This window comes from Limanda limanda, chromosome 18 (assembly GCF_963576545.1).
Source record: "Limanda limanda chromosome 18, fLimLim1.1, whole genome shotgun sequence".
Taxonomy (NCBI): domain Eukaryota; kingdom Metazoa; phylum Chordata; class Actinopteri; order Pleuronectiformes; family Pleuronectidae; genus Limanda; species Limanda limanda.
Window position 1 is genome coordinate 22,681,962 of NC_083653.1, and position 26,391 is coordinate 22,708,352.

General features: G+C 40.1%; 2 protein-coding genes across 3 annotated transcripts; one reads left to right on the plus strand and one right to left on the minus strand.

Annotated features, from left to right (window-relative positions):
- The first annotated feature begins 161 nt into the window (after positions 1-161).
- cgrrf1 (cell growth regulator with ring finger domain 1) lies at positions 162-11,537 on the plus strand. 2 transcript variants are annotated; one of them, XM_061091031.1, is made up of 6 exons: positions 162-510; positions 1,200-1,336; positions 4,134-4,314; positions 5,216-5,363; positions 5,608-5,715; positions 8,677-11,537. In XM_061091031.1, exons 1-6 carry the CDS (start codon positions 407-409, stop codon positions 8,989-8,991), a joined length of 993 nt encoding a protein of 330 aa, XP_060947014.1. In that variant the 5' UTR covers positions 162-406; the 3' UTR covers positions 8,992-11,537. The 2 variants fall into 2 exon arrangements, with proteins under 2 accessions (XP_060947014.1, XP_060947015.1); XM_061091032.1 differs by having other exon boundaries at positions 4,137-4,314.
- Positions 9,924-18,689, minus strand: psmc6 (proteasome 26S subunit, ATPase 6). Its single transcript, XM_061091030.1, has 14 exons — positions 18,596-18,689; positions 18,082-18,161; positions 16,405-16,444; positions 16,240-16,292; positions 15,697-15,764; positions 15,099-15,213; positions 14,810-14,897; positions 14,567-14,628; positions 13,492-13,615; positions 13,143-13,204; positions 12,530-12,650; positions 12,359-12,439; positions 10,756-10,827; positions 9,924-10,667 (listed from the first exon to the last, which is right to left on the minus strand). Exons 1-14 carry the CDS (start codon positions 18,678-18,680, stop codon positions 10,549-10,551), a joined length of 1,170 nt encoding a protein of 389 aa, XP_060947013.1. The 5' UTR covers positions 18,681-18,689; the 3' UTR covers positions 9,924-10,548.
- Between the last annotated feature and the right edge of the window lie 7,702 nt (positions 18,690-26,391).

Here is a 26,391-nt window from a genome sequence, read left to right on the forward strand (position 1 = left end):
AAAATACAACTGTCCGTGCAGTTTTATCGTGTGTTTTTCAGAGCTGAGCCAGATAACAGCTCCATCAAGTCTATTTCCACAGACGGGATTTTATTGTGAGGCCGGATGTGTTGCCGTGGCTTTCTGCCGCGCTTTACTCATCGCGGTTTTTAAATTGAACGACCTCAAATTGTGACTTATTTCAGTCAGTCAAATATTCCACACCACCGTGTTATTTTAAAGGGACTATTGAGTTACTTTGCGTTCAAACTAAAACATGTAAATAATACAGTGAAGCCCTTTGTTGTGTTCTTATTTTGTGACCTTCGAGGCCACCGTAGTTCTAGTTGTGGCGTTAGTGTCATGGCTGCGATGGAGCGAGTTTACTTTTATTAAATTGCTTTCTCTCGGACTCAAATAATGTAAAATGGCAGCCGTTTTCCTGGTCACGCTGTATGAGTACTCTCCTCTGTTCTACATCAGTGTGGTGTCCTTATGTTTCGTTGTTACCGCTGCTGTCGTGCTCGGCTGGTAAGTGATATCTAGCTTAGTTAGCTTAGCCACAGTTCTGGCAGCAGCAGCTGGATGTTTTATTTGTACAGTTTTTGTTTACCCATTTCTCTTAATGACACCATAATCTACAACTGCCACATTCTTCAATATCAATTTCAAATCAACTTAGTTGACAGCGAAAGTTTAGGATTAGGTGCCCCTGCTATCTACCATTGATTTTGTGCTGGTGAAATGTAATTCTGTTGGATTTAGCAACGAGTAATACTAGAGTCAGGATCACAAAGCAGCATGTGTACTGTCCTGTTAAAGAGAGTAAACTATCTGGGATAATGAGGTGAATCATGAACAGGTTCTAGATTTGTTGCCAAATATGAGGCAGACTACTCCTAACTACATAGGTGATAACGGCACACAGCAAGGCAGGGACAGTGCAGCACTTACTATCATTCAAAGTTGACACATTGAATGTAAGGTGGTGCAAGATTAAACTTCTTCGATAGTTAAGTTATAGATGTCACTGCATTTCATGGCAGTCTCCCCATTTAGTTTGGATGTGTGTGTTGTGCAGAGGCGAGTGATTGAGATCCACAGTGTTTCAGCAAAGTGGGTCCGACTTCTGACATCTGAACACCTTTTTCCTTGATAGAAGATGAAGAGAGAAAAGACTTTTACTTTTGTGCTGTGCTCACTGTCTCTCCGTCCAACAGGTTTGGTTTCGATGTCCCTGCGATTCTTCGCAGCTCAGATGAGACAGAGTCCATCCTTCCAACCCCTGAGAAGCGAATGGTCCAGGTGACAAATCCCTTCGGCTTGGAGATGAGCTATGGGACAGCATCTGTGATTGGTGAGGACCATCATCATCAATAATATAGGATAGTGACTGGGAACGGTAGATTTATAATAACACTAATTTTACGTAGCCTGGATGCCAGACAAACTTAGCCGCGCCAACAACATTTGAGGTCGGGAAGTTCGGTCTGGCATTGCTCCGTTGGGGAGAAACTATGCCCGAACAGAAGCTGTTCGGACCAATCAAATTGTCAGGGCGGGCTTCATACGATGATGGACAGATGATCAACAGCTACGTAATCAACCACGTCACCAAAGAGCGCTTGGGTTGAATTTGTTTTCAACAAACATGCCTGCCGCTGGAGAGCTGAGATGTGTAGATGCTGCCATTGAGTCTGTTTTAGAAGACATCGACAGCGCATTCATTTGAAAGAGGAACAGAGAAACACGAAGTGTGTGTGTGTGTGTGTGTGTTCTCCCAAACAGCGCACACACACACTGGACCCAGGGGTCCGTCCCTGCCCCCTTGCGCAGAGACACACAGTGAGGCTACCATATCGGCAAATATGACTAAGATGGTTTAATCATAGGTAAATTACACTGAAATGAGGAGTGTGGGAATGCACGTGTGTTTATCACTTTGGACAATAAACACACGTGCATTCCCACATGAAAAACTTGGCAATCGAGGTTATTGTCACAGTCATATTGTAAGAAGTAGAAATGTATCAACAACAAGCTTACCTCTGTAATGCTTCTTCGCGTTTTTGTACCGGTTGGAGTTCATGGATTGGGGCAGAACTTCTTCAGAGCCCTGGGCGTCTTGGAGGGAGTAGGCCCCCAGTCTCTTTTCTCTGATGCCTCAGATGAACACGCTTCTTCAGCCTGGTCTCCTTCGTCGTGTGTCCATTTTTTAAACACGGGAATGTCATGTTCCAACCGTGTTATTAAGTTTTAAAGGACCGACAAATGCGATACTATTTGTTTGATGTGTTGTGGAGTTGTAATCCTAAACGGAGAACTTGTTCGTATGTGCATTCACCTTTACTGTTTCTCTCAAAAATGCTGAGTGTGTTGCTAAGTTCTCCATGTATCCTTAAATTCTTTTTACAACTCTGGCAAAAATTCATCTTCTTCTTCTACTTCTTCCAGCGTGCGTGCAGTTGAGTTCTGTTGACAACAACTATGCGTCGCTTAACATACGTCACATACTACGTTGCTCTGATTGGTTGTAGGTCTATCCAATTGAGCGAAGAGGCATTTTTTTCCTGGTTCGGTTGAAACACGCCCCATAATCACAGCCCAATGGAGCAGTATCAGACTCATATTCTTACTAGAATTATAAGTATGACAAGGTCAGGCTAAATTTTACGTGTCTGGGATGTGAAATGCTCTCGCTATCCACCAAATGTAACAAAGATATTAAGGGGATGAGTTAACCCCTCCTACGCATGTGTAAAAGAGGTTTTGTGAGGCTCCCATGTGTAGATGTCCGTACCCAAACAATGTAAACTACAGCAAGTACCCAAGGATTAAGGGCCGGGCCAGTTCACCGTGGCTTTTGACTGCCAGGGGGCTTCAAGCCTCAGGCCGAGCACGGTGTGTGAGACAATAGTCCAGGCAAAGTAGCATTTTCGACCGACTAATTGTAAAATAATTTTTTTCAGCATAGATCAATTCTATGAGGTGTCCCGGACAACATACTAAAAGTCCTAAGAAATCCTAGTTGAGTAAATATGTTTAATTCTCATCAATGTGTGCCAATAAGGCCAGGCTACAATACACCCCAATGGGGCTATTTTTTTCCTTTACTCCTATCAAAATTTTACACAATAAAAGTACCCATGAAAAGTAAACATTTTTGTGTTACAAGTTTCTTTGAAAATGAACAAGCTAAGGTGTTCAGCCAGTCACAGGAAAATGTGGGAAAAGGCATCATCATTGCAGCAGGTGAAAAAGCTCTAGTATCACTGTATGGAGGCGAGGCAGTTTTCAGGTTAGAGGCCAGTCTAAAAGCAGCATTGCCATCACCCATTGGCAGTGGGATGATTGGATGAAGATTGGGCCGAAGTATTTGTCATACATATGAATGGTGTTTCTGCCTATGCAAATTAAAACATATTCAATAAGTGTGGAGCTCATGTGTATATTCAAATTAATTTGAAAAGAAACTTGTAATACAAAAAAAGTTACTTTTCATGTATACTTTTACTATGTAAAGTTTTATTGTGGTAGGAGTAAAGTAAATGGTAAATGGATTTGTATTTATATAGCGCTTTTCTAGTCTGATGAAGACCACTCAAAGCGCTTTACAGTACAGTTTCACATTCACCCATTCACACACACATTCATATAGTGCATCTACTTGCAGCACTTTGTTATTCTATGGGGGGCTATTTAGGGTTCAGCATTTTGCCCAAGGACACTTCGGCATGCAGATGGTTCAGACTGGGGATCGAACCGCCGACCTTCAGGTTGGAGGACGACCACTCTACCCCTCAGCCACAGCCGCCCACAAAAGGAAAAAAATAAGCCTATTTAGGTGTATTTCGTGCATATTTAATTAGTGTATCGCTCATTTGCATATTCAAATTCATTTTCAAAGAAACTTGTAATACAAAATAAAATAAATTTTCATTGTGTAAAGTTTCATTTTGATAGGAGTAAAGGAAAAAAATAGCCCCATTGGGGTGTATTGTTGCCTGGCCTTATTGGCTCACATTGATGAGAATTAAACATATTTCCTCAACTAGGATTTCTTAAGACTTTTAGTATGTTGTTCTGGACACCTCATAGAAATGATCTTAGCTGAAAAACTTATTTTTATTATGACATTAGCAAACTTTTCCTAGCAGATGGTGCATCAGTGAGGCCTTTTTGTCTGGAGCCCTGCATCCTGAGCTGTTTCTGGGGATGTGAGGTCATCGCCGTCCAGGGAGCTCTGCAATCTCACCAGCACGGGCCGAGGCTCAGCACCCCCCAACATTTTCAGGAGGCCTTCCACCTACGTTACCACCACACCCAGAGTTTCCAGTATCCTTTACAGTCCTAACAAAGACTTACCATAAACTGACTGTTTCTGTTGCTGCATGGGGTAACATGTCCTGATGGGAGAAAATGGTTCTGTTTACGAACACAGTGCTACATTCTGTGATGTCCCAGATTAAATCATCAAAGGGTTTAAATATGGGTACCGGCAAGTGCATTTTATATATTTAGACATCCTCAGAAATACATCGCCAAGTATGAAGTCAATCCTTTGTTCCCTCATCCCCCTTGTAATGAACACATTACATTTTTTTTATCTAGTTTTTTCCTTTTATCCTAAGTACATAAACAAATCACATAATTCATGATGAATACATTATTTCTACATACAATTTTTCATTCTATCTCTTTCTGTCCATCCTTTGATTTTCTTAACAACCACTCATTTGATCAACTCTAACCTTGGCACATGTGTTTCTGAGGAGCTGAGGAAGTGCATTGTAGACTATGAGCGGTTGTTGAGACCTCAACCCTAATTTTAACACCCCATTTGCTTGCTGACGATGACAACTCAATGACTTCACATATCACTGTGATGCTCATCCTCCATTTTATCAATCTGCACTTAGTCTGACCATGGTAATCATGTTTAAATTGAGACACAACCTTCCCATTGTGTCATCAGTGGTTTTCTGTTCTTGAGTTCACCATAGCTGCAGCGGAATTATCCTGAGATGATATCCCATCCATGTTTGGCCCCTTATCTGTGAAAATATGTCTCTAATATGTTTTGGCACAGCACAAAGCATTTTCCTCACAGCAGTCAGTGCTGTCATTCTATCATAGTGACATATTATATATATATTACCCCCTGATTGCTGAGGCAGTTATTGTTTTGGCTGATATACATTCTTCCTAGTCAGCCTCTTTGACTCCACCCTCCCAGTGTCAGCAGTGACAACAACATAGAACACCACACTCAGATTTCTGCTGAACAGGGGATCACAGACTTTGGATTGTTGCCAAGGACACACTACCCTCTTGTGGCTGTGCTGACGCTGGCAGAGCCAGAAGCCAGAGACGTGTACAACATTGTGAGTCCATCTACACATGTTGGGAGGTGTCAGATGAGGAGAGTGAAGGAGGTGGAATTGTATACATATTATATATTATACACATATATCTTCCTCACTTTGCACAAAGACTGAGACTAGAGGCCCATACAAGTCAGGAGCTTTGTTTTGTCTCAACACACACGCCCAAACACCTGATAACAGCAAAAAAACAATAGAAAATACACATTTAAAGAAAGTCTTTTTGCTGTCTTTCCTCTTTCAGGTGGCCAGTGTGACCATTATTCATGTTCCTGATGACAAATACAGCCTTTCTGCTCGGATTCTTTTTCAATACCTTCTCACCTCACAGGGGAACATGTTCGAGTTAAAGGTACAGTACCTTTTGGTTTATGCAGGTGGTTCCTGTTTTTCTCAAGCCCAGAGTCAGGTGATCCATACTTTGTATAAAAGCTGTGGTTAGCTGAAAGAGTTTGTACCATTGTATATTGTGATTGTTCCTCTTGTTCATACTGGCAAAGAGCTGCCTTCTAAAACATATTCCACCGTAAAAAATATACCACCCTCATGTTAAAATTAATATTATTGTAATCTAATATTTTTCTCAGCCCTACATATCAGGTTCATTTTTGTTCCATTATAGTGCAGCTTAGAGGTAATTTAGCACTAAAAACCCTTACTTTGGAAGATGACTGCATCTTTACACAAAACATGCTGCTGTCACATTTAACCTGTATTTTTTGCCTCAGACAAACTGGTTTGTTTGCCCATTACGTCCATTTCCTGCTGTGACAGCTATTAGTTGAGTTCAGCTGCCTTTTGTTTGTGGTCAGAAAGCAAAGAAACCACCCACAAGATGTTGTAATAGATATGAATGAATTGAAAAGCGAATAAACTACCCTGAACTGTGATCGATAAATGTTGATTGTTATTAAGAGGCGTCGTTAGTGTCTCAACTTCTCATTAGGTGACAGTGCATGAAGGCAATGCACACATCACAAGTGTCGACCAACCCTGCTGATTAACTGATGTCAACCACCTCCCATCACTCATCACATACTTCACTTATATTTTTACATATATCAAAATGTAGCTGATTGCTCTGTGTATTAAGCAATACTTTTACAATACGTCTCAGGATTTCATCTAATACACATTGTTAATAACTCCACAGACTGCTGATTATCCCGAGGATATAATTCAACTTTAGGAGTTGATCAGTATGTTAATCTGTCCATCTGTTATCGTTAAGTTTCCAAAGCAGAACTTCACAAAGTTTAATAGTTATGTTAATATTTTGGCATTATAATAGAGGAAAATCACACAAATTTAGGGCACTGTGATAGCAACAAATTATCTTCTCTTTCAAGTTTTCAAGTTTTCAAGATATGCTGTAAAACTGAAAGGTTACCTCTCTAAAAAAGTTATGAGTGCAGGTTATGAGTGATGTTACACTTTTTGTTTCTGTGAACCAGGGGCTTGATTTATAACTGTTGTGTACGCACAAAATGGGGCCTGAAAGTGTCATACACCACTTTCAAGCAAACATTTGGATTTATAAAAACAAACTTGACGGGAGAATGTGCGCACTTTCAAGCTAGCTGTGACCTACGCATATGAACATTTAGGAGACAGTAAAATGAGGATGCAAACTTGAGTTGTGAACTGAAGCCAGATTATTGATCCACTTCATCATTAACATTAAAACCAACAGTGTTATTATTTGTGCTCATAACTGTTCCACACAAACCTTTAATTGAAAAATATATAAAAACAACTTGCAGCAAATTAGGGTCAAAATGTACAAGAGAGGACAAACTCAATAATTCTGCTGGCTGCAAACAATGGAAAAAGCCAATAATATGAAATTAATCACTATTTAGAGGGTTAGTTAACACTCTAAATAGTAATAATTAAAAAGTAGCTTTACTGCTGTACTCAAATGTCAGTGCATGGCTAATTCGGAGGACCCCATGCAAGTGCTGCAAGCTAGCTAAGGCAGATAAAGTTTATTTCAGCTTACCGAAGACTTGCTCATAAAATGCAGGATTCAGATGGATAATCCTTTAAAAGAGTTGGCTTCACGACTTTGTGTTCCACATGTCTTCTAGAAGTATAGTAGCATTCCGTTTTTGCGGGACCTCTCTGCCATGGATTCTGACATCCTCCCAGAATGCAATGCTGTTTACAGTATATTGCAATATTTTGCGGAAAAAAGCAAGCTGCTCATAAATATTTCCCAGAATGCATTGTTTTCTACATCACAATACTGTTTTATTGGAAAACAGAATTTTACTGTCAGAATTTGGTCAGTTTCCTACAGCAATACAATATAGTGTAGATCCTGTAGATCCGTGATCTTTGTGCTGAACTGAGTCCAGTCGTACACCGATCGACCCGACCCATCCCAGTACGGACATAAGCATATAAATATAATTCTGTTAAATCCTATAGACTAGGGACATCACCTCTGTCTCTAAATTTAATAATCCTGCAGTTACTCAATGTGATGTCCTGTAGTTTAATTTGCCTAGCAGGAGAATGAGCATGTTTTCTCTGTGAGTGACCCTCAAAGCTTAACTATACTAGTAATCAAATTAAGCTTTATTTGTTACCCATATTCGCCAATTACACTTTGCCTCGTAGGGCTTAACAGTTAGTGACAACAAACAGTATTTACATCATACACAATAAAAGACAGCTAACATAATTGAGAGGTGTATCAATGTTTAAAGTATTTATAAAAGAGAAAATGTGTGACAGGCACGAAGGGAGCAGCAATGTAATCTCTTTCCTTGTTATAGTCAACAGACCGCTGCTAACATAAGGAAAAAGTCAGTGGCCTTGTTGTTCTTGTCATGAGGGATAGTCAAGTCTAGAGTTCTATATGAGCGGCAGATTTAAAACTGCAGCAGAGGTATCCTGAATTTTGTCCCTTGTATTAGTCGGGCTCCAAAAACACCTCGATCCTTCATCACTCATCATAATACTCGTGGAGAGCATCTTTTCATTTGTCTCTGTCAGTCTGATAATTATATTATGTGTGTTTCCTGTGTGAAACTTGTCTCTGCGCTTTACACAAGGTAGCCTTGATATTATGATTGAGTTGTAGCTGGAGCGTCGAACCGATGTTATGTCTAACATTAGTGGTCTATTCTCTGTGACAATTTAAGTGAAATCTACACATCATTTGAACCATTTGATGTGTCATGTGAGCTTCTATAATCCTGTGTTGATGAAACGTTTCTGCCATTCAATTGTTAGCAACAGGTTTTCTCTACTATGACATTTAAAGTACCTACTTTGATAAAGTTATGCCTCCTGTCTCCTGCAGCCTCTGTTCATGTCAGCTGACAGCGGGGGGGTGTCAGGGCCCCCTGACACAGAGCAGAGCACCTCTCCCTATCAACCCAGAGAGGAGGCACACAGACTGGAGCAGAGTTCTGTGCTGGATGACGAGGACTGGTCGGAAGGGACAGGCAGAGACTGTGTGGTCTGTCAGAATGCAGCAGTGAACAGGGTGCTGTTGCCCTGCAGACACGCCTGTGTGTGTGACCGCTGTATGTCACACTTCCAGCACTGCCCCATTTGCAGGGCATTTGTCCTGGAGTCGTTCGCACTGACACAAGAACCAGTTGTTGAATGGTGACTCCCCACTCTGTCAGTGTGGGATGCGTCAGTGTCACTTATTAGATAATATGCAGTGTGGCAGTCATCACTAAAGAAGCTCTGAATTTACATAATGTTACACCCAGTTTCCATAAATGGAACCATTATTGGAAAAGTTCGGCTGGACTGCAGACATGTATTGGGAGTAAAATCAGGGAGTTACACTGCAGCAGCTGTAAACAGTACTGACCACTCCATTAGACTGCCTCCAGCATACTCAGTGTATGTGTGTCCATACTGTGGGGCAGCTGAGGGGTTGAATGGATGCCCTCCAACCAGAAGGTCGGCAGTTAGATCCCAGTCTTCCCCAAGTGTCATTAGGCAAGATTCTGAACCTCGAATGGCCCCATAGTAAAAAGTGCTGCCCATAAATGCACTGTATGAATGTGTGTGAATGGGTTAATGTAAAACTGTACTGTAAAGCACTTTGAGTGGTCATCAAGACTAGAAAAGCTCTATATGAATACAGACCATTTACTGTTCATTTGCTGTTTTCCAGTTAGACTGTGCACTGACTACTGAATGAATAGTGTGTCAGCAGCCAGATTTACAGCAAACGTAGTCCCATACATTTGCCTCAACATAGATTGTCAACACTGGTCAAACCTTACCAATTCTGTCAAACGGGTAATGGAGCTGTAACAGTCATTCTGCTGCTGTGCCACCACAAACATTTAAATTCATCATTCCATGTGCTGTGGTTCTATCTGAACTGAACCAGTCAGGTGGTAGCTTGAAATATTTGAATAACATGTTAGGAATGGGACTGATGATTTTAATAGATAGGTATATTATGAACTAAATAGTATACAAAAATATTGAATATGTTGTGGCTAAACAAAGCTGCATGATTTTAATTCCTTGTAGACCTAAATATCCTCCATGATATAAATGTCTATTTGTACTAGAATGTTAGTTTGACTTCACAGCAGCGCAGTATTTATTAACCACAGCCAATACAAACGTTTCATCCGACTCATTGTACATGGTGATTGTAAACCAGGAGCTTTAAGATCAATTTGACAAGCATGTATTCTGTTGTATGCCTGCGTATGGATTGACAATCAGCAGAGGGCGCTACCAGGTCCATACAACAGTCACACAAGACTAGGGTTTGTTGGGCCATGTAGCTTATACTCTTGATGTTAACTTTTCATTTGAAATTGTTTAGTTTTGAATAGTGATGTTGGTAAGCTCACGTTGAGTCAAGAATACCTTTTGTCCATTACTATTGGCAAGATTGGGAACAAAGTTTCACACTCAAACACCAGGTGTTAAATCAGTACTGAACACTCAGCAGACAGTGTTGAGACATAAGAAAAACGCACAACTTGCAATAGTTTGTTATATTTCAGTACATGGAAGTTATTTTATATAAGTGGAAACAGAACAGAAGATAATGAGTGAAACTAATTTGTTGGCAAATGTTGCTTCCCACAAACAAAAACTTGTCGTCTCTGGCCTTGTAGCATAGAGCAAATCAATGACAATGTAATGAAAAAGGTCAGGTAGAGAAAATGACTGACACACTTGGGGTTTATACAGGCTTGTAGTCCAGTTTGGACTCAAGCTTCTTTGAATCAGCCACTTTCCGCACAGCTTTCATGAAGTCTTCCTGAGTGACGTACTCCCGGTCAGCGCGGATGGCAAACAGACCTGCAGACACACAACAGATGTTATTTGACAACACAAATTGAGAAAAATCTAATTATTGATTACACTGAAAGACAGCTTCACATCCCACCTGCTTCTGTGCACACGTTTCTCAGATCAGCTCCATTGAAGCCGTCCGACAGCTTCACTATGGCTTCATAATCTGAAAACAAGCATAAGGAAAAGTTTTATGTGAGTTCACCATTGAACTCTGCTGCAATTACACATGGTTCCTTATGATTAAATTAGTTACAGTTGTGAGGCTATGCATTAAAATCATTCTTCATGACATCTGTAGGGATTGGCTCCCTGGTTGAAATGTATAAATAGTTTATGCTCAAAATACAATTTGATAATTATAAAATAAATTGTTTTCCATCTAATTAAATTTAAAATATGCCTGTCATGTCAGCACCTCATTAATAGCCAACCCAATCTTGATCGAGTGATCTCAAAACATTGTGCAGCACATAGTGTGTGGACATCACTAGGCTGTTCTTATGAGCAAACCAAGAAAAACGAATTGCTTTGTTTAACAAACAAAGTAACACAGGATGCCACTGTTGCCTGAGATGGGAAAACATCCATCTGTTCATCATCCCCTCAAAAAAACAGTTTTCTACTCACCACATTGTGGTCATGTAGATGCTATTGGGTGCTGATACTTTGCTTAAAATGTAACGTCTCAAACACCGTGCAAGTACAATTTGATTCTTTAAGACTGCACAACTAAATCTACGGTTTATCAATATATCATGTTTGTATGTGAAAACGGACACTGTGGAGAAGCCCAGAAAATGTTGTCAGGATTGTGACAGTTGGAGGTAAAACCTTTGATGAGTGCACAGAAATAATAAACAGGTATGCATCTGATGGTTTTTTTCCAATCATTTCATGACCTATGTGGTTTTGTAATCAATCAATATATTTGTTCTGTGAAATATCAAAGAAAAGAGTCAAACTAATGAATGAAAAATAAAACTTGAGAACATTTTGTTAACCAACTTCCCATATACTTATTTTAGCTCCAAAACAGTAATTAATTCGGTCCAATTGTCTCATTACAAAATGGAACATAAAACAATCTACTGTGCAAAATGTGTATATGTACACAGCAGTGTGCACCAGGACTTCTGAAATGACCTGTGCAGCATCTAATTTGTAAAGTGAGAGGACGATATGGAATTTAATGAGTAATTTTGCCTGCAGGCCAACTTTTGTCTCCATTATATGATGGGCAAGAAAAAATTATTTTTTTAAATGCAGTTGAATTTGTGACCTATTGTTACAGAATGCTAAGTTAACTGCTTCACTATAGTTCAATTCAGCTTGAAAAGTACACTCACAAACATTGTGCTTTTAATTTATAGACAGGATTGCTACAAAGTGCATCTGTGAATGTTGCTACATAACAGAGATCGCAACCCGGGAACGTCACTCTGAAATTGTGAGAAAAATAAATCTAAAATATCTGCCGGGTCAGATACCATTGCTGGCAGGCAAGTTTTGGACCACAGTCTGCCAGATGTCAACCACTGATTTACATTTAATTAAATTAAATTAAATATCTGTGTAACTAGTTAGTAAGACAATGACTGTCACTAATTTTAGACACCAATTTTTTTTGGTGTTGAATCAGCACATAATTCTCCTATTAAGGGACGACAGAGGAGGTTGGATGGATGCTCACTGACCTATTTCTCCGTGCTTGGTGATGGGACTTGCGTGGATCTTTAGGATGTCCAGACGAGCCTGTTCGTTGGGTAATTCAATGTCTGAAGAACACACAAAGACATTTTTTTTGCTGTGTGTCTTCTTACAGAGCTGACAAACAGATCATCAACAGGGACAGAAGGAGATCTTACGGATTTTACGGTCCAGTCTGCCAGGTCGTAGCAGGGCGGGATCCAGGGTGTCAGGTCTGTTGGTGGCCATGATCATCTTGACTCTGTGCAGCGTGTCAAAGCCGTCCATCTGGTTAAGCAGCTGAAGAAACACATATACGGTCCATTAAACAACTCAATCACTGCCTTTAATTAATTCATCTATGGCACTGACTTTCATGGTTTCACTTACGATTACTAATAAATAACAGCACCTTTCAGGACAATGGTCCAGCTGTGCAGTTTTAAGTTTACGGACACACACATACAATCAAAATGATCCCTATATGTACTCTGAAGGGGTGGGACTTAAATCGGAAAGTGGGCAGGGTTCAAACCTGAAGTTTGTATTTTTTATTATTGTTTATTAGAAAACTATTTACAGAACAGCCTTAGAATTGAGTCAGAGAACTATTCAGAACAATGATCCTGATCTTACCCTTATACAGTGGTGGTTATAATTATTCAGCAGTGGAAAAATGGCTAAAACAATGATTGTAACGGAAAAAATGAATCGATTATGTTCAGTCACTGCATCAATGCAGTCTGTCAAATTAAGTCACGTATTGTACCACCACCATAGTGTCTTTGTTACCTCCATCAGTGTCCTTTGAATCTCTCTGTCAGCAGAGGTTCCCTCAGAGAAACGACGCCCACCTACATGGAATATCACACATACATGACAGAACATTTGGTCAAGATTTAGGGAACACAAGGTTTTAGGTTTTAACACAAAACAGTCATTTAATAAATGTAGTTTAGTATATATAATTTAGCTTATCCAAATTATCAATCTTTTACTGACAAAAGAAACCTTTAGTTTCTGCGAGTGCACCGGCAAGCAGAGTAGATGAGAAAATGCACATTGCCTTTAATAACAATTAAACCTCAATTAAAAATGCATAAGCCCCAGGAAAGACAAGTAGATTGTAGGCATCACTCACCGATGGCATCAATTTCATCCATAAATATGATGCATGGCTGGTGGTCCCTGGCATAGTTGAACATCTCTCTTATCAACCTGGCACTCTCACCAATGTACTTGTCCACAATTGAGCTGGAAACCACCTGCATTGTACACACGTCAGTACACAAAAACACACAAAATCACCTGGGGTCTCATTTATAACCGTTGCCTACGTACAGAAAAAGCCTGAAACGTGCGTACGCCACTTCTGACACCAACGTTGGGATTTAAAAAAACAAATTTGACGGGAGAATTTGCGTATTTCCACGCAAACTCTGACCCATGTGTATGAATGTTGTAGAGACGGGAAAGTGGCGATGCAGACGTGAGGTGGTGAACTGAAGCAGATTATTGATCAAATTATAGCATATCTGCTCAACACGAGCCTTTTAATTTAAAAATATATGAAACAACTTACAGCTTACGTTCAGATTCGATTTAACAGCGGAGTTACAAAGCCGAGTCATTAATAATATCTTCTAACACTGCGTGTATCATCAAATCACTGCAGTGAACGTGACTGTGAATTCAGGCGCACAGAGCACCAAGCGCACAGGTGACCACTTACAAGAAATGAGGAAACTTTCCAAATAATATCCTAGAGTGGAGGCAAGGATACACAGATGGGAGGGAATCGATCCGATGCTTTAAATAAATAAATACTGCCGTGACAGTGGTGCGGGGTTCTGCTCGATGAGTGACTGTGGACGAGGAGGAAGCGAGGGTTCAGCGATTTCTGATCTCACACAGTCACTCAAACCCATTGGTCAGCAGCATCATTCAATATTTGTGCCGTGCTTTGCATTGACCATTTATGGTTGAAAGTGGGCGTGTGGAGTGCGGATTTGGAGGCAGATCCACGTACGAACGTTTCCAGGTGGACTGTGATTTATAAAGCGAACATTACGTTCAGGTGTACGTGCGCACGGTTTTATAAATGGGAATTATCTTTTGCCATTATGCCATTTCCGGCTTTTGTACGTATGCACTCTTTTATAAATGAGACCCCCTGACCTACTGCACCACTCTCTGAGAATGGAGCTGATACGTACCTTAAGGAAGTTACAGTCAAGCTGACTGGCTACTGCTCTGGCCAGAAGAGTCTTTCCAGTACCTGTTGTAAAGAAATCTCAGTAAGTCACTTTTTATCATCATCATTATTTTTATTACTATTAGGATTGTACAAGTTCAGTTCCTGCATTCTTTGCAAAAACAAATGTGATGTGTATTCATGGAAGTCACTAGTGAGTGATGGAGCATAATACAGATGGGAGTGTCCTTAGTGAACTACTAACCTGGAGGCCCATAGAGCAGGCAGCCTTTAGGGGGGATGATTCCCACTCTCTGGAAGAGCTCAGGGTTGGTCAGAGGCAGCTCAATAACCTGCCACAAAACAGCAGTTTTGTTTAAAACTCAACGACCAGAAAATAAACAATTGTCATAACTTCATTATCTACAACAAAATCTTTTTTCATCTCATAAAACACACTCTACAAGAGCCTCTGTTTAATAACAGATACTACAAAACCCTGCCAAACAGGAAGTGTGCATCCTGAGTGATAGATTTGCAGGTTGTTGTTATACCTCTCTCAGCTCACGGATCTGTTCAGACAAGCCTCCAATTTCAGAGTAGGAGACGCTGCCAGGGTCCTCATGAGACATGTTGTACACCAGGGGGTCCACCTCTCTGGGAAGGTACCTTTACAAGAACAGGAAACACATGTTGAGCAAATAAGCATTACCAGCTGTGCATTTGTTTTGGACATTTTCTATATCAAACCTTTGTGACATATTTATAGCTTAATGGTTTAAACTGTACACAAAATTCACAGTTTAAGACATACTACATATCTTTAGTGTTACAACAACATGTCAAAGTAGTGGGTTATGTAAGGGGAAAATGTCTGTGTTTTAAACACCAACATTTGGAACAGTAAAGAGAAGAACAGTAAAGAATATGTTGGACTGGACTTGACTTCACATGAAACAACATTAAAAAAAAAATAGAAAAGGGGGTGTGTGTGCATGTGTCTCTCCCACAGTCTTAACGTCAAGAGTTTAATCTATATACTTGCACTGAACGCCAGAGATTAGAGGTCTAGAATAACACATGAACAGTTAGAAACTCATTAGCCCCTGAGACAGTTTCACAGATTCAAAGTGATGATCACATCCAGCCTACCTCATTATAGTGAGCGTGGTCATGTCCAAAGCCACTCTGGTGCCTGGCTTCAGCTGCGACTTATCCAACTGAGATAAAAGATTTTATCAATTATTTTACAAGGCAGCATTTACTGAGACTGCTTTGTATGTCAAACCTACAAGTTTGACAAAATACCTGTGCATTTACATCAAACAGATTTAAAACATACCCTACAATTGAATAATGCAACCTAACGGTCACAACTTTAATACCACGGCTATCATGACACTGTTCCTCAAATACCGTCCGTTCGGAAACAAGACCTGGAACCGCTGCGCTAAGACACGATAACATCAGCATTTTTACCTGCTGGGTATCACTTTATTTTATTTAGTTGCCACTGTACACTGTGTGTGAGGCAAGCCGGGAGGAGGTAAATAAACAACGTGGACTTCTTCTGAGAACTCATGAGGTAGGCTTCTCTAAGCTCGTCTTCCGTTGCGCCACCTTCTGTTCTAGCGGTGCATTGTTCTCAGCCACTTTTACGATTCTAGATGCCATGAGCACTGGTTCAGCACGTACCTGTCTGCGGCATCCAACCACATACCGGGGGCCATTGGTAGCCTTGACAATGACTGAAATTTCAACAAAATTCACATTAGCATCAAGTGTCTAGGTGAAACAATAGAATAATGTAATTGATACAATCTGTGCTATGACACGTATAGGAGACGTGGCAGAACTTACATTTCTCTTCAGTCAGCTGTTTCAGCACTTCTCCAACAATCTACAAGTAACAAGGCAAAGCTTTGATTAGTAACGATAGAGTGAACTACCATGGCACTCAATGAGCGCATACCCAACTGTCCCCTTAAGATTCAACCCAGTTGCACCAAATTACACATAGATATCGGGCCCTGAAACATGCCTCCCTTTTTGTTTTTTTATAAAGACCCATGAATTATTCTGAGAAAACATCAAAAATCCCTAGCCCTAATCTCGCAAGGTTATAGAAAGAAAAAAAAGAATTCGAGGATCTGCCTTCTGATCCAGATCTGCATCAAAATTGGTTAAGTTTACCCTGACTCATACAACATTTTTCCACCTAGTTTCCGTGTAACCAATCCAGTAGTTAAAACTAGAAGGTAAATAATAAATGGTTTTGTATTTATATAGCGCTTTTCTAGTCTTGATGACCACTCAAAGCGCTTTATAGTACAGTTTTACATTCACCCCTTCACACACACAATCATACAGTGCATCTAATCGCAGCACTTTGTTATTCTATGGGGGAAGGGAGCACCACTAACAAGGCTAATGCCCATCTTGAACTCCCAAAGTAGTGTAATACTCCTCCTCACGTTTGTGCCCACACACCAGAAACATGGACATACAAGCTGTCGCCCAAGGGCACGGGCAGGGTGAGCATTAGCATCAGGTTATCCGCTAGCATTGCTACTTCCAGTAGTGGACTTTTAGGCTTAAAACGTGGTGTATATGATGCCGTTTCGCATTTGAATGTCAGGGCTTCCAGACACTTGGTTGACAACACGAGCAGTATGAAGGCAAGTTTTTCTGTTGTTTTATTACGTCTGAAAAAGGAGTCACCCGTTACTTCAATTGTATTGGATTTGGCTGCAACACTGTTTACCCCTCAGACTCCAAAAGTGTTTTGTGGACACAAACACTTCAACCACCCCTCCATTGGGAGAGTGGTGAGTAGATAAAGAGCGAATTTTCATTTTTCTGTAACCATATGTTCAACTCCTGGATCCATATCAAAATTCAATGGTTACTTTACAGATCCATCCCAGAACCTGCCAAGTTTCATGATAATCCCTCCAATAGTTATGTTATACTACAAACCAACAGATAGACAAACCAAACATAAACAATTTTCTTGAAAGAGGTAAATGGCCTGGTGTTTTGAAGTAATCAAATAGACTGCCCGCCCAACCTTAGTCTCTTTACTGATGGCTGAAAGATATGACTGAGTGAGCTAAAACAGCACAGAACAGCTAATTCTTGGTTAAATAAATAGTTATCTTTTCTATAACTCGATAAAAGTAGCTTGAGGTTAAGTACATTGTGATCTTATCTTGTGGATCCAAGGTCAAATACAGATTGATACTCAGAACCTAAATATATATATCATGCATACCTATCCATGAATCCTCAGGCTCCAATAGGGTCATGAATTTCAGGCATAATCATTCTAGGTGTTTAACCTAGACCAGCGCTATCTCAACACAATATTAAAATTGAGTCGGCAACGCAATCCCTATAGTCTATGTACTTTGTTTTCGAAAATGGTCACGGTAATTTTCTGACTATCTGTAATATTGTGTGTTTCGTGTTGGAACCACGAAGACCAAGGGGTGCGCTGCCCCGGGGCCAACATGAAGAAATGACATATCTTATTACCTGTCCGACACTCTGCAGAGCCTTCAAGTCGTTCTCTGACTTCTCATATTGTTTGGTTTGTTCTCTCAGTTGCTCTCTCACTGGAAAAGAAACACAAAATGCAACACAAACTCACATACAACGCTATGTACCACAAACAACAAACAGTGCTCGCTGAGTTCACATTAGCTGTCCAAACTTAGCTTAGCCCAAGCTCCTCATAGCCTTGGCAACACAAGTCCAACACTTCAAACCAGGTAATGGCAGGAAAGACTGAAGATAAATTTGTTTTCTTTAACCAGCTTATGACTGTCTGGTGAGTTCCGAGTATGTTTGTTCCTAATAAGCTAGGTTAGCTCTGCTAGCGCTGACCGCTTCACTTCCATTCATTTCCACGAAGTTGCTAACTGCATGACAAAGCACTAACTACCTGCCCGGCTAGCTGATGCTAGCTACACAGTAATATGGACCTCTCCACATCAGATACGATGTTTAACTGCTACACGACCAACGATCGAGTTAAAACGACTCTTACATTCTTTTAACCGCCCGTCAACTTCTTTGTGCTCGAGCAATCTTTTTCTGTAATCCTGCAGTCCTTTCTCTCTACCGTCCGCCATGATGCCCAACTGAATTATGGGGAAGTCTTCTTCTTGTTTTTCTGGCTTTCCGTCAGGTTTGGTACGGCACACTGCTGCCTCCCTCAGGTTGGAACTAATTTGTAGATTGCTCAGGGGAATATAAGGACCAATATAATACCGACTAACCAAATAGTACTTGTAAATCCAAAGAGATTTGTGGTTATAATCATCTGAAATGGCATAATATGCTTCAAATGTGTCGATTTCTAGTCCTCTATGAACAAATCACGGTGTAAAACCCCTTACTCTAAATCCAGAAAGCAGAATTAGGTTTTAAAAAGATAATTGGAAATTTAATGCAGACCTTTAAGTGACAAAGGGTATGTTAAAATCATCAGTGTGAAAACAAAGATTTAAAATAATGAATCAAATTGAATCAAATTTTATTTGTATAGCCCATATTCACAAATCCCAATTTGTCTCATAGGGCTTTAACATGGTGTGATATCCTCTGCCCTTAACCCTCAACAAGAGTAAGGAAAAACTGCTAAAAACCATTTTAACAGGGTAAAAAGAACCTAGAAACCTCAGAGAGAGCCACATGTTAGGGATCCCTCTCCCAGGACCAACAGAAGTGCAATAGATGTCAAGTGTATTTAAGATATAGGTTTTAGCAGCATTGATAAGTGTAAACATTTTGAAGGATAACTGAAGGTAAATTAATTGATGGATCATTGTCAGAAATACTACATATCAAGCAGTCCTGCTGCAATCATAGTCCATGGTCAGCAGCCAGCAAGATCATGATCCACCATCAAGATCGGATGCCACTAAAATCCACTGCCGCCAATTAGGATCCATCATCAGCTGCCACCTCAGTCGTGGTCCACCACCATTATCAGATGCCATTATCAACACCATCAGCCAGCACGACACAGAATCCACCATTCTGGATCCACCATTAGTTTAAGACAAGCCTGGACCAGCTCTAACTATAAGCTTTATCAAACAGGAAGGTTTTAAGTCTACTCTTAAATGTACAGATGGTGTCTGCTTCCCGAAGTGAAAGTGAGAGATTGTTCCACAGGAGAGGGGCTTGATGGCTGAAAGCTCTAGGGACGACAAGTAATCCTGAATTCTTGGAGCGGAGTGCTCTAGTGAGTTGATAAGGTACTAACAGCTCTTTAAGGTAATATGGCGCCATATTATTAAGAGCCTTGAAGGTGAGGAGGAGTATTTCAAATTCTATTCTAGATTTAACCAGAAGCCAGTGTAGCGATGCTAATACTGGAGAAATGTGCTCTCTTTTTCTTGGTTCGCGTCAGGACACATGCTGCTGCATTTTGGACAAGCTGCAGAGTCTTTAATGACCTACTGCTGGAGCCTGATAATAATGAATAACAATTATCCAGTCTGGATGTAACAAAGACGTGGACTAGTTTTTCTGCATCTTTTTGCTAAAGGACATGTCTGATTTTTGAGATATTACGCAAGTGGAAAAAGGCGGTCCTAGAAATTTGTTTTAAGTGTGAATTAAAGAACAGAATCGAAGATCACTCCCAGGTTCCTGACTGTTTCATTGGAAGCAAGGGCAATGTCGTCTAGCGCAGCTATATCATTAGATAATGTGTCTCTAAGGTGTTTAGGGCCAACTATTATAACCTCTGTTTTATCTGAGTTTTATAGGAGAAAATTGCGTGTCATCCAGGTTTTTATGTCCTCAAGACATGGCTGAAGTTTAGTTAATTGATTACTTTGTTCAGGTTGACAAGTATAACTGGGTGTCATCCGCATAGCAGTGGAAATTTACAGAGTGTGTCCTGATAATGTTTCCTAGTGGAAGCATATATAATGAGAATAAAATTGGGTCGAGCACAGAGCCTTGTGGAACACCATGGTTAACTTTGGTGCGCACAGATGACTCATCATTATTTGCAGGAATTGGAAGCGATCAGAAAAATAAGATTTAAACCAGATTAGGGCGGTTCCTTTAATGCTAATTAACTGTTCTAGTCTCTGTAATAAAATGTGATGGTCAATTGTGTCAAATACTGCACTAAGATCTAACAGAACGAGGACAGATACAGATCCCTGATCTGAAGCTATTAGAAGGTCATTAGTGACTTTTGCATGGCAGTCTCTGTGCTGTGATTGGCTCTAAACCCAGACTGAAAGTCCCTCATATATATTATTTTCCTGGAGAAACTCACACAGCTGATTGGCTACAACTTTTTCTAAGATTTTAGACAGGAAGGGGAGATAAGATATTGATCTGTAATTGGCTAAAACCTCTGGGTCTAGGCTGGGTTTTTCCAGAAGGGGTTTGATTACTGCTATTTTAAAGGACTATGGTACATAACCTGATGATAATGACAGATTGATTGGTTCAGTAGCAAACTGTCAATAAGGGGCAGAATTTCTTTAAGTAATTTTCTAGGAATGGGATCTAAAATACAAGTTGTTGGTTTAGATTAGAACCTGAGATTATTTTGGTCAGCTGATCAAGGGTGATCAGAGAGAAGCTGTCTAAATAATGGGTAGGATTCTCAGCCGTTTCCGAGATTTCTGAAACCTGGGGTTGTTATTATTATCTTCTATTAGTTTTGAATAGTAGGCAGCTCTTGCTTTGTTGAGAGCCTTTTTATATGCTTTATCACTACTCCTTCCAGTCTAGGAGATTTTCAACATGGTTGCTGGAGCGCCACTTCCTTTCTAGTTTTCTTGATACTTGTTTTAACTCATGTGTCTTGGAATTATAGCACAGAGCAAATTTACCATGTTTTACACATTTCTTTTTTAGAGGCGCTATTGATTCTCATGTTAATCGTACTGAGTCTGCAGAGCTATCAAAAAGATGGTCAATCTCAGTGGAGTTCGGGTTTTTAACGAATTTGTTGTTTATATCGACGTTGTTTATAAATTTCCCTCGGGATTAATAAAGTATCCATCTATCTATCTATCTATCTATCTAATACGGGTTTAAATGTAATCAGAATTATTACCTTAAATTTAGCTACAGCACTTTCAGGTAGGCATCTAGAAAATTAGTTTTTTATTAGTGGCATATATTCAGATAATGAAAAATCGAAGGTTAAGTACTGCTAAATTTTCACCATATGATAATACAAGTGTGTGGTTACAACAATGAGTAGGTTGGTGTACACACTGACTGAAACCAATTGAGTCTAGTATCGAAATAAATGCTATGCTAAGGCTATCTTTATTATTGTCAACATGAATATAGTTATGTTCTAAAATGATTAGAACATAAGTACTTGGAGCAGCAGCAACAACATGTAATAAATCTAAAAGTAGACAATACAGGGAAAATGAAATCAAACTGGTACAGAAAATAAGTTATGGCTGCAATGAAACTTTGATATCTGAATTGATCAAACCATTTTCTTCAGCCTACATGCCTAATTGGATAACTTATATGTCAAAAAAGCACAAGGTGCTTATATAAGATCTCGGGCGAAATGGATTCAAGAGGGGGAGAAAAGTATGTCTTATTTCATTGGATAAGAAAAAAGGAGACAGGAGAGAAAAGACAATCTTGTCATTATTGATTTGTGATGTTGAATGTACAGCTCAAAGAGTAATTTCAGAAGAAATCTATAGATTTTACCCTAAAGGCTATTCATCTGAATATTATGTTGAAGATTCACCTATTTTTTCTGGAAAGCATATCACTTCCCTAAAAGGGGTATGACTTTTATAGCACTTGTCAGGCTGAGATTAGAATATCAGAATTAGGCGAATTGGAGCCATAGAAAAAATTACACTCTGAAAGGTCAAAACAGACTGGCATCAAATGTTTACACATTGAAAGGAATTAAAAGGGTTGCTATTGACGCTATAAATACCATTATATGTAATAGGACCATGATACCAACAATGAAATAGGGTTTAATATATGTTATACCCCAAAATGGTAAAGATAAGTGCTATATTGACAAACTTTGACCCACTTTTTTATTGAATACTGTCTATGAATTTTTTACACATGTGATGTTGGATGTTTTAACACATCTGCTTAGAAATACCCAATCCGGTTTTATTAGGTTCATAACAATTTCCGATGTTACGCAGGTAGATTTGTTGGAATTGAAAAGAGGGAGATGTTTTGTTTGGGGACATTTACAAGGCAGTTGAACATCAATTTATCATAAAATCTTCTAAATATTTTATTTGTTAGAGGAAAGTGCATACAGATAATTTAATTGCTCTATGAATGCATTAATAATTCGGTTTCCTATTTGGAACTTCAAGACGTTTTTATATAAATTGAGGTATTCGTCAAAGTTGCCCAACCTCTCTAATATTCATGAATCTGTCTGAGTAATAAATCCATAAAAAATTAGTCAAAACATCCAACTTTCAAATGTCATGGGAAGTTCATTGGTGATGAATCAGATAGCACATGATACCACTTTATTCTTTATATAGAATCTGCACAAAGGGATCCTTTAAAACAATAAAAATGTTCGAGAAACATTCAATATAGAATATAACATAAAACTTGAAAGAAAAAATAAGCATCATTGTGATATTGTGAAATCTGCTGAAGAAAGAGAGTCTAAATATATGAGCATCCTGATGAATGAACACATATCCAACTGAATGCAGTTTCACAGAGATGTGAGACTGAGGTGAGACCGTGTTGCGGTGTGTGGATTGGTGCAAGAGCCTTGGCACTGTCCAGTAGCATAGCCTATTGTTGTGCCAAAGACCAAGGGACTGTGGTGTCAGGAACAAAGCCTCAGGGACCCTTAACGGCTGGCCATTAACCAACTCTGCAGATGTAGCTTGCAGTTCCTCCTTAGCGGTGGTCCTAAGCCCCATCATGACCAACAGAAGCCTGTCGACCCAGTTACCGTCCTTGAGGCTGGCGTGTGTTACATGATTAAAATGGAGAACAAAACATAGATATCTCAAAACGTGGAGAGCTGAAACCGATTGAAAAGCTTCCGGCCAACAAGTGATCCTGTCCACCATGGTGAAAGGGTGCGTTTACTCCTGAGAGGGGGGCAAAGGCCCAACCAGGTCCGGGCTAAAATGGTTGAACTTTCTCTTGGGTACTAAGAACTCATAAACTCCTGCAGAGACTTCATTGTGAGTGGGCATGGGAAGTTTGTGACAGACTCCACCTTCGAAGGGAGAGGGACTGCCCCGTCCTTAGTGGGTGGTGCTATGAATGAACAGGGCCTGTCCTCTGAGATCCTGAAGTATTTGCTTAGTGGATGAGCTGAAAATGATTTGTGTTTTATCAAGGATTGATTTTTCCAGTGCAGAAGGGGGGAGTAACCATTGTAAGAGAGTACACCTATACTTCATATTTACATGATACAATAACTCAAAGTGTGTTGCTAATGTGTCATATTTACATTAACAGTGTTTAATTGTATGTCTTACAGTACAGGACTCTTAGGGGGAAAAGCACCACCATGAGACCAAATGACACAAAGGACAAACACCCCTGCATTGTTGATAGATAATTGTTCCACTTCTCTCCAACATTGCTTCAAAACAGCCAAAGTCACACTTCAAAACTTCAACAATCAGAGCTTCATATCGAATTTCTTCTTCAGTAATAATGTCTAATTGAGTATGTGCAATGTCATAATTTCAACTGTTTTCACCTCGGCAGATTGAATTGGATTCAACCAAGGACACCTGGAACAGCCACCTGATTAGACCATCTAGGAATGAACATGTCCCCCATGGTCGTCTTAATATCATGTATACTCTTCCAAAACTTTATGGCACTGAGGACAATTTGTGTCAGGTGTCTGAGGAAGATTGTATCAGCTGCGAAGGTGACTGCAACCACTGCCCACTATTGTTTGTGATGACGATGTGTTCACCCTGTGCACATACATAATGGCTGTTCTCTTCCCAATGACTACAATGTTTTCCAGTACCTCCTCTGGGAGTCAGGTTCCTAACAAGGACATGATCACCGGGATACAACACTGAGCTTCTCACTTTTCCATCATAATGTCTTTTACTTCTGTCTGCTGACTTCTTTGTATTCTCCTGTACTATGTCGTATGGTGCCTGTTTATCCTGTCTCAGAGGTGAGACCAAACAGGAGATCAATAGGTAACCTTGGGGATCTTCCAAACAGAAGGTAAAAGGGGGAGAAACCTGTTACCTTGCAACGTGTACAGTTATATGCATAGATCAGCTTGTTCAAGGATTCTTTCCAGTTTGTTTTCTTTTTGTGAGTATCTTTAGCATTTGTAGCAATGTCCTGTTGAAACGGTCGACATGTCAGTTTCCTTGCGGGTGATGGGTGTCGTTCGCGGTCCTAGTACAACACAGTTCTTTTTGAGAACTGGTTCTCAAATTCGCCATCTTGGTCGTAGTGTATACGTGTAGGCAGTCAAAACTTTAGGCCATAATCATTGAATCATCCACTGTTTTGGCAGACTTTGAGGTGGTGGCATAAACCTGTGTGTAACCGAATTGGATGTCTTAGAAAGAGATCTTACGTGACTGATTGTTAACCAACACCGACTACGGCACCTTGAGAAGAGCAACTTGACTCTATTTAACACCTGTGTGAGACGCGGACACAACGTGATTGGATAATTATTTAGCTGACGCACACAAGAAGAAAAAGTGAATTTCCTTATCAGCCGCTTACATTCGCAAAACGAGTGAAGTGATGAACGATTACCAATATATACTCGTATCCGCCTGCACATTAGTCAAAGTGGAGAAGATATATGACACAAGTTCAAAAGGCTGCGTGGTAACATTATTGGTAAGAGGTGCCCGTGTTTCTTTGCATGGTGTCTTTTGTTTCAGACAAGTATAAGTCCTTGCCACAAAATGTTTCATTTCTTTTTTTGCATGTAAGGCCAAAAGAATCAATCTCTGATCAGTGATGTTGTATGATCAATGCCTTGATGGACCATCTCATCATGCAACTCTTTCAGTACAGTGGTCCTATACCGCCCAGGTAATACAAGCTGTTTTTTGTTTGTTGTCTTCCTGCGAAGAATGGCATGTTCATCAATATGAAATCTTTCCCATCCACGCAGGAGACACTTGCTTTGCATAATGAATGCATTAAGTTCATGTCCTGAAGGCTTGCTGACCCTCAGTTTGCAGTGCCATTACTGGACCAATGTTCTTGTAGTTTTACTGTGCTTGTCGAATCTCAACGACTGAGAATGGTTTGTGCGTCTCTTCACTCACAGCTGTACAGTGGAAAGAGGTAAGTACAGGACAGACCCACGGTAAGCTGGAGTCTTGTAGTCTGCAAGCTCTGCTACCCATCTGTATCCGGTGGCGTTGAGCTTGGCACTTGAAAGGACATAAGTGAGCGGATTATTGTGAAATATAGTGAAAGTAGGTGCATAATAGAGGTATTCTCAGAATCTTTCTCTGACTGTCAGTGTACGGGAACCATAGGCTATCACGCAGAGTTTATTATCCTGATGCTGGGAACCCAGAGGACTGGTGGCTTGACCAGACAGTCTATTAACTACTCCAAATGCCCAGATGTTCTTCAGTCCACACAATTGAATTGTGTGACGGCACTCCTTTACTTTTCCCTGTACCTCTGCTTATTCTGTTTTGTGTGACATTGTTCTCTTCTGTTGTCCCTTTCAGAAAATTGTGGAGTGGTCCCGCGATTTGGGAAAAGTCTTGTATATTGTCTGTAATAACTTAACATGCCCAATTGTTCTACCTTCGACTGAAATGATTCTTCTTAGATAGCGGACTTCACGTTTGA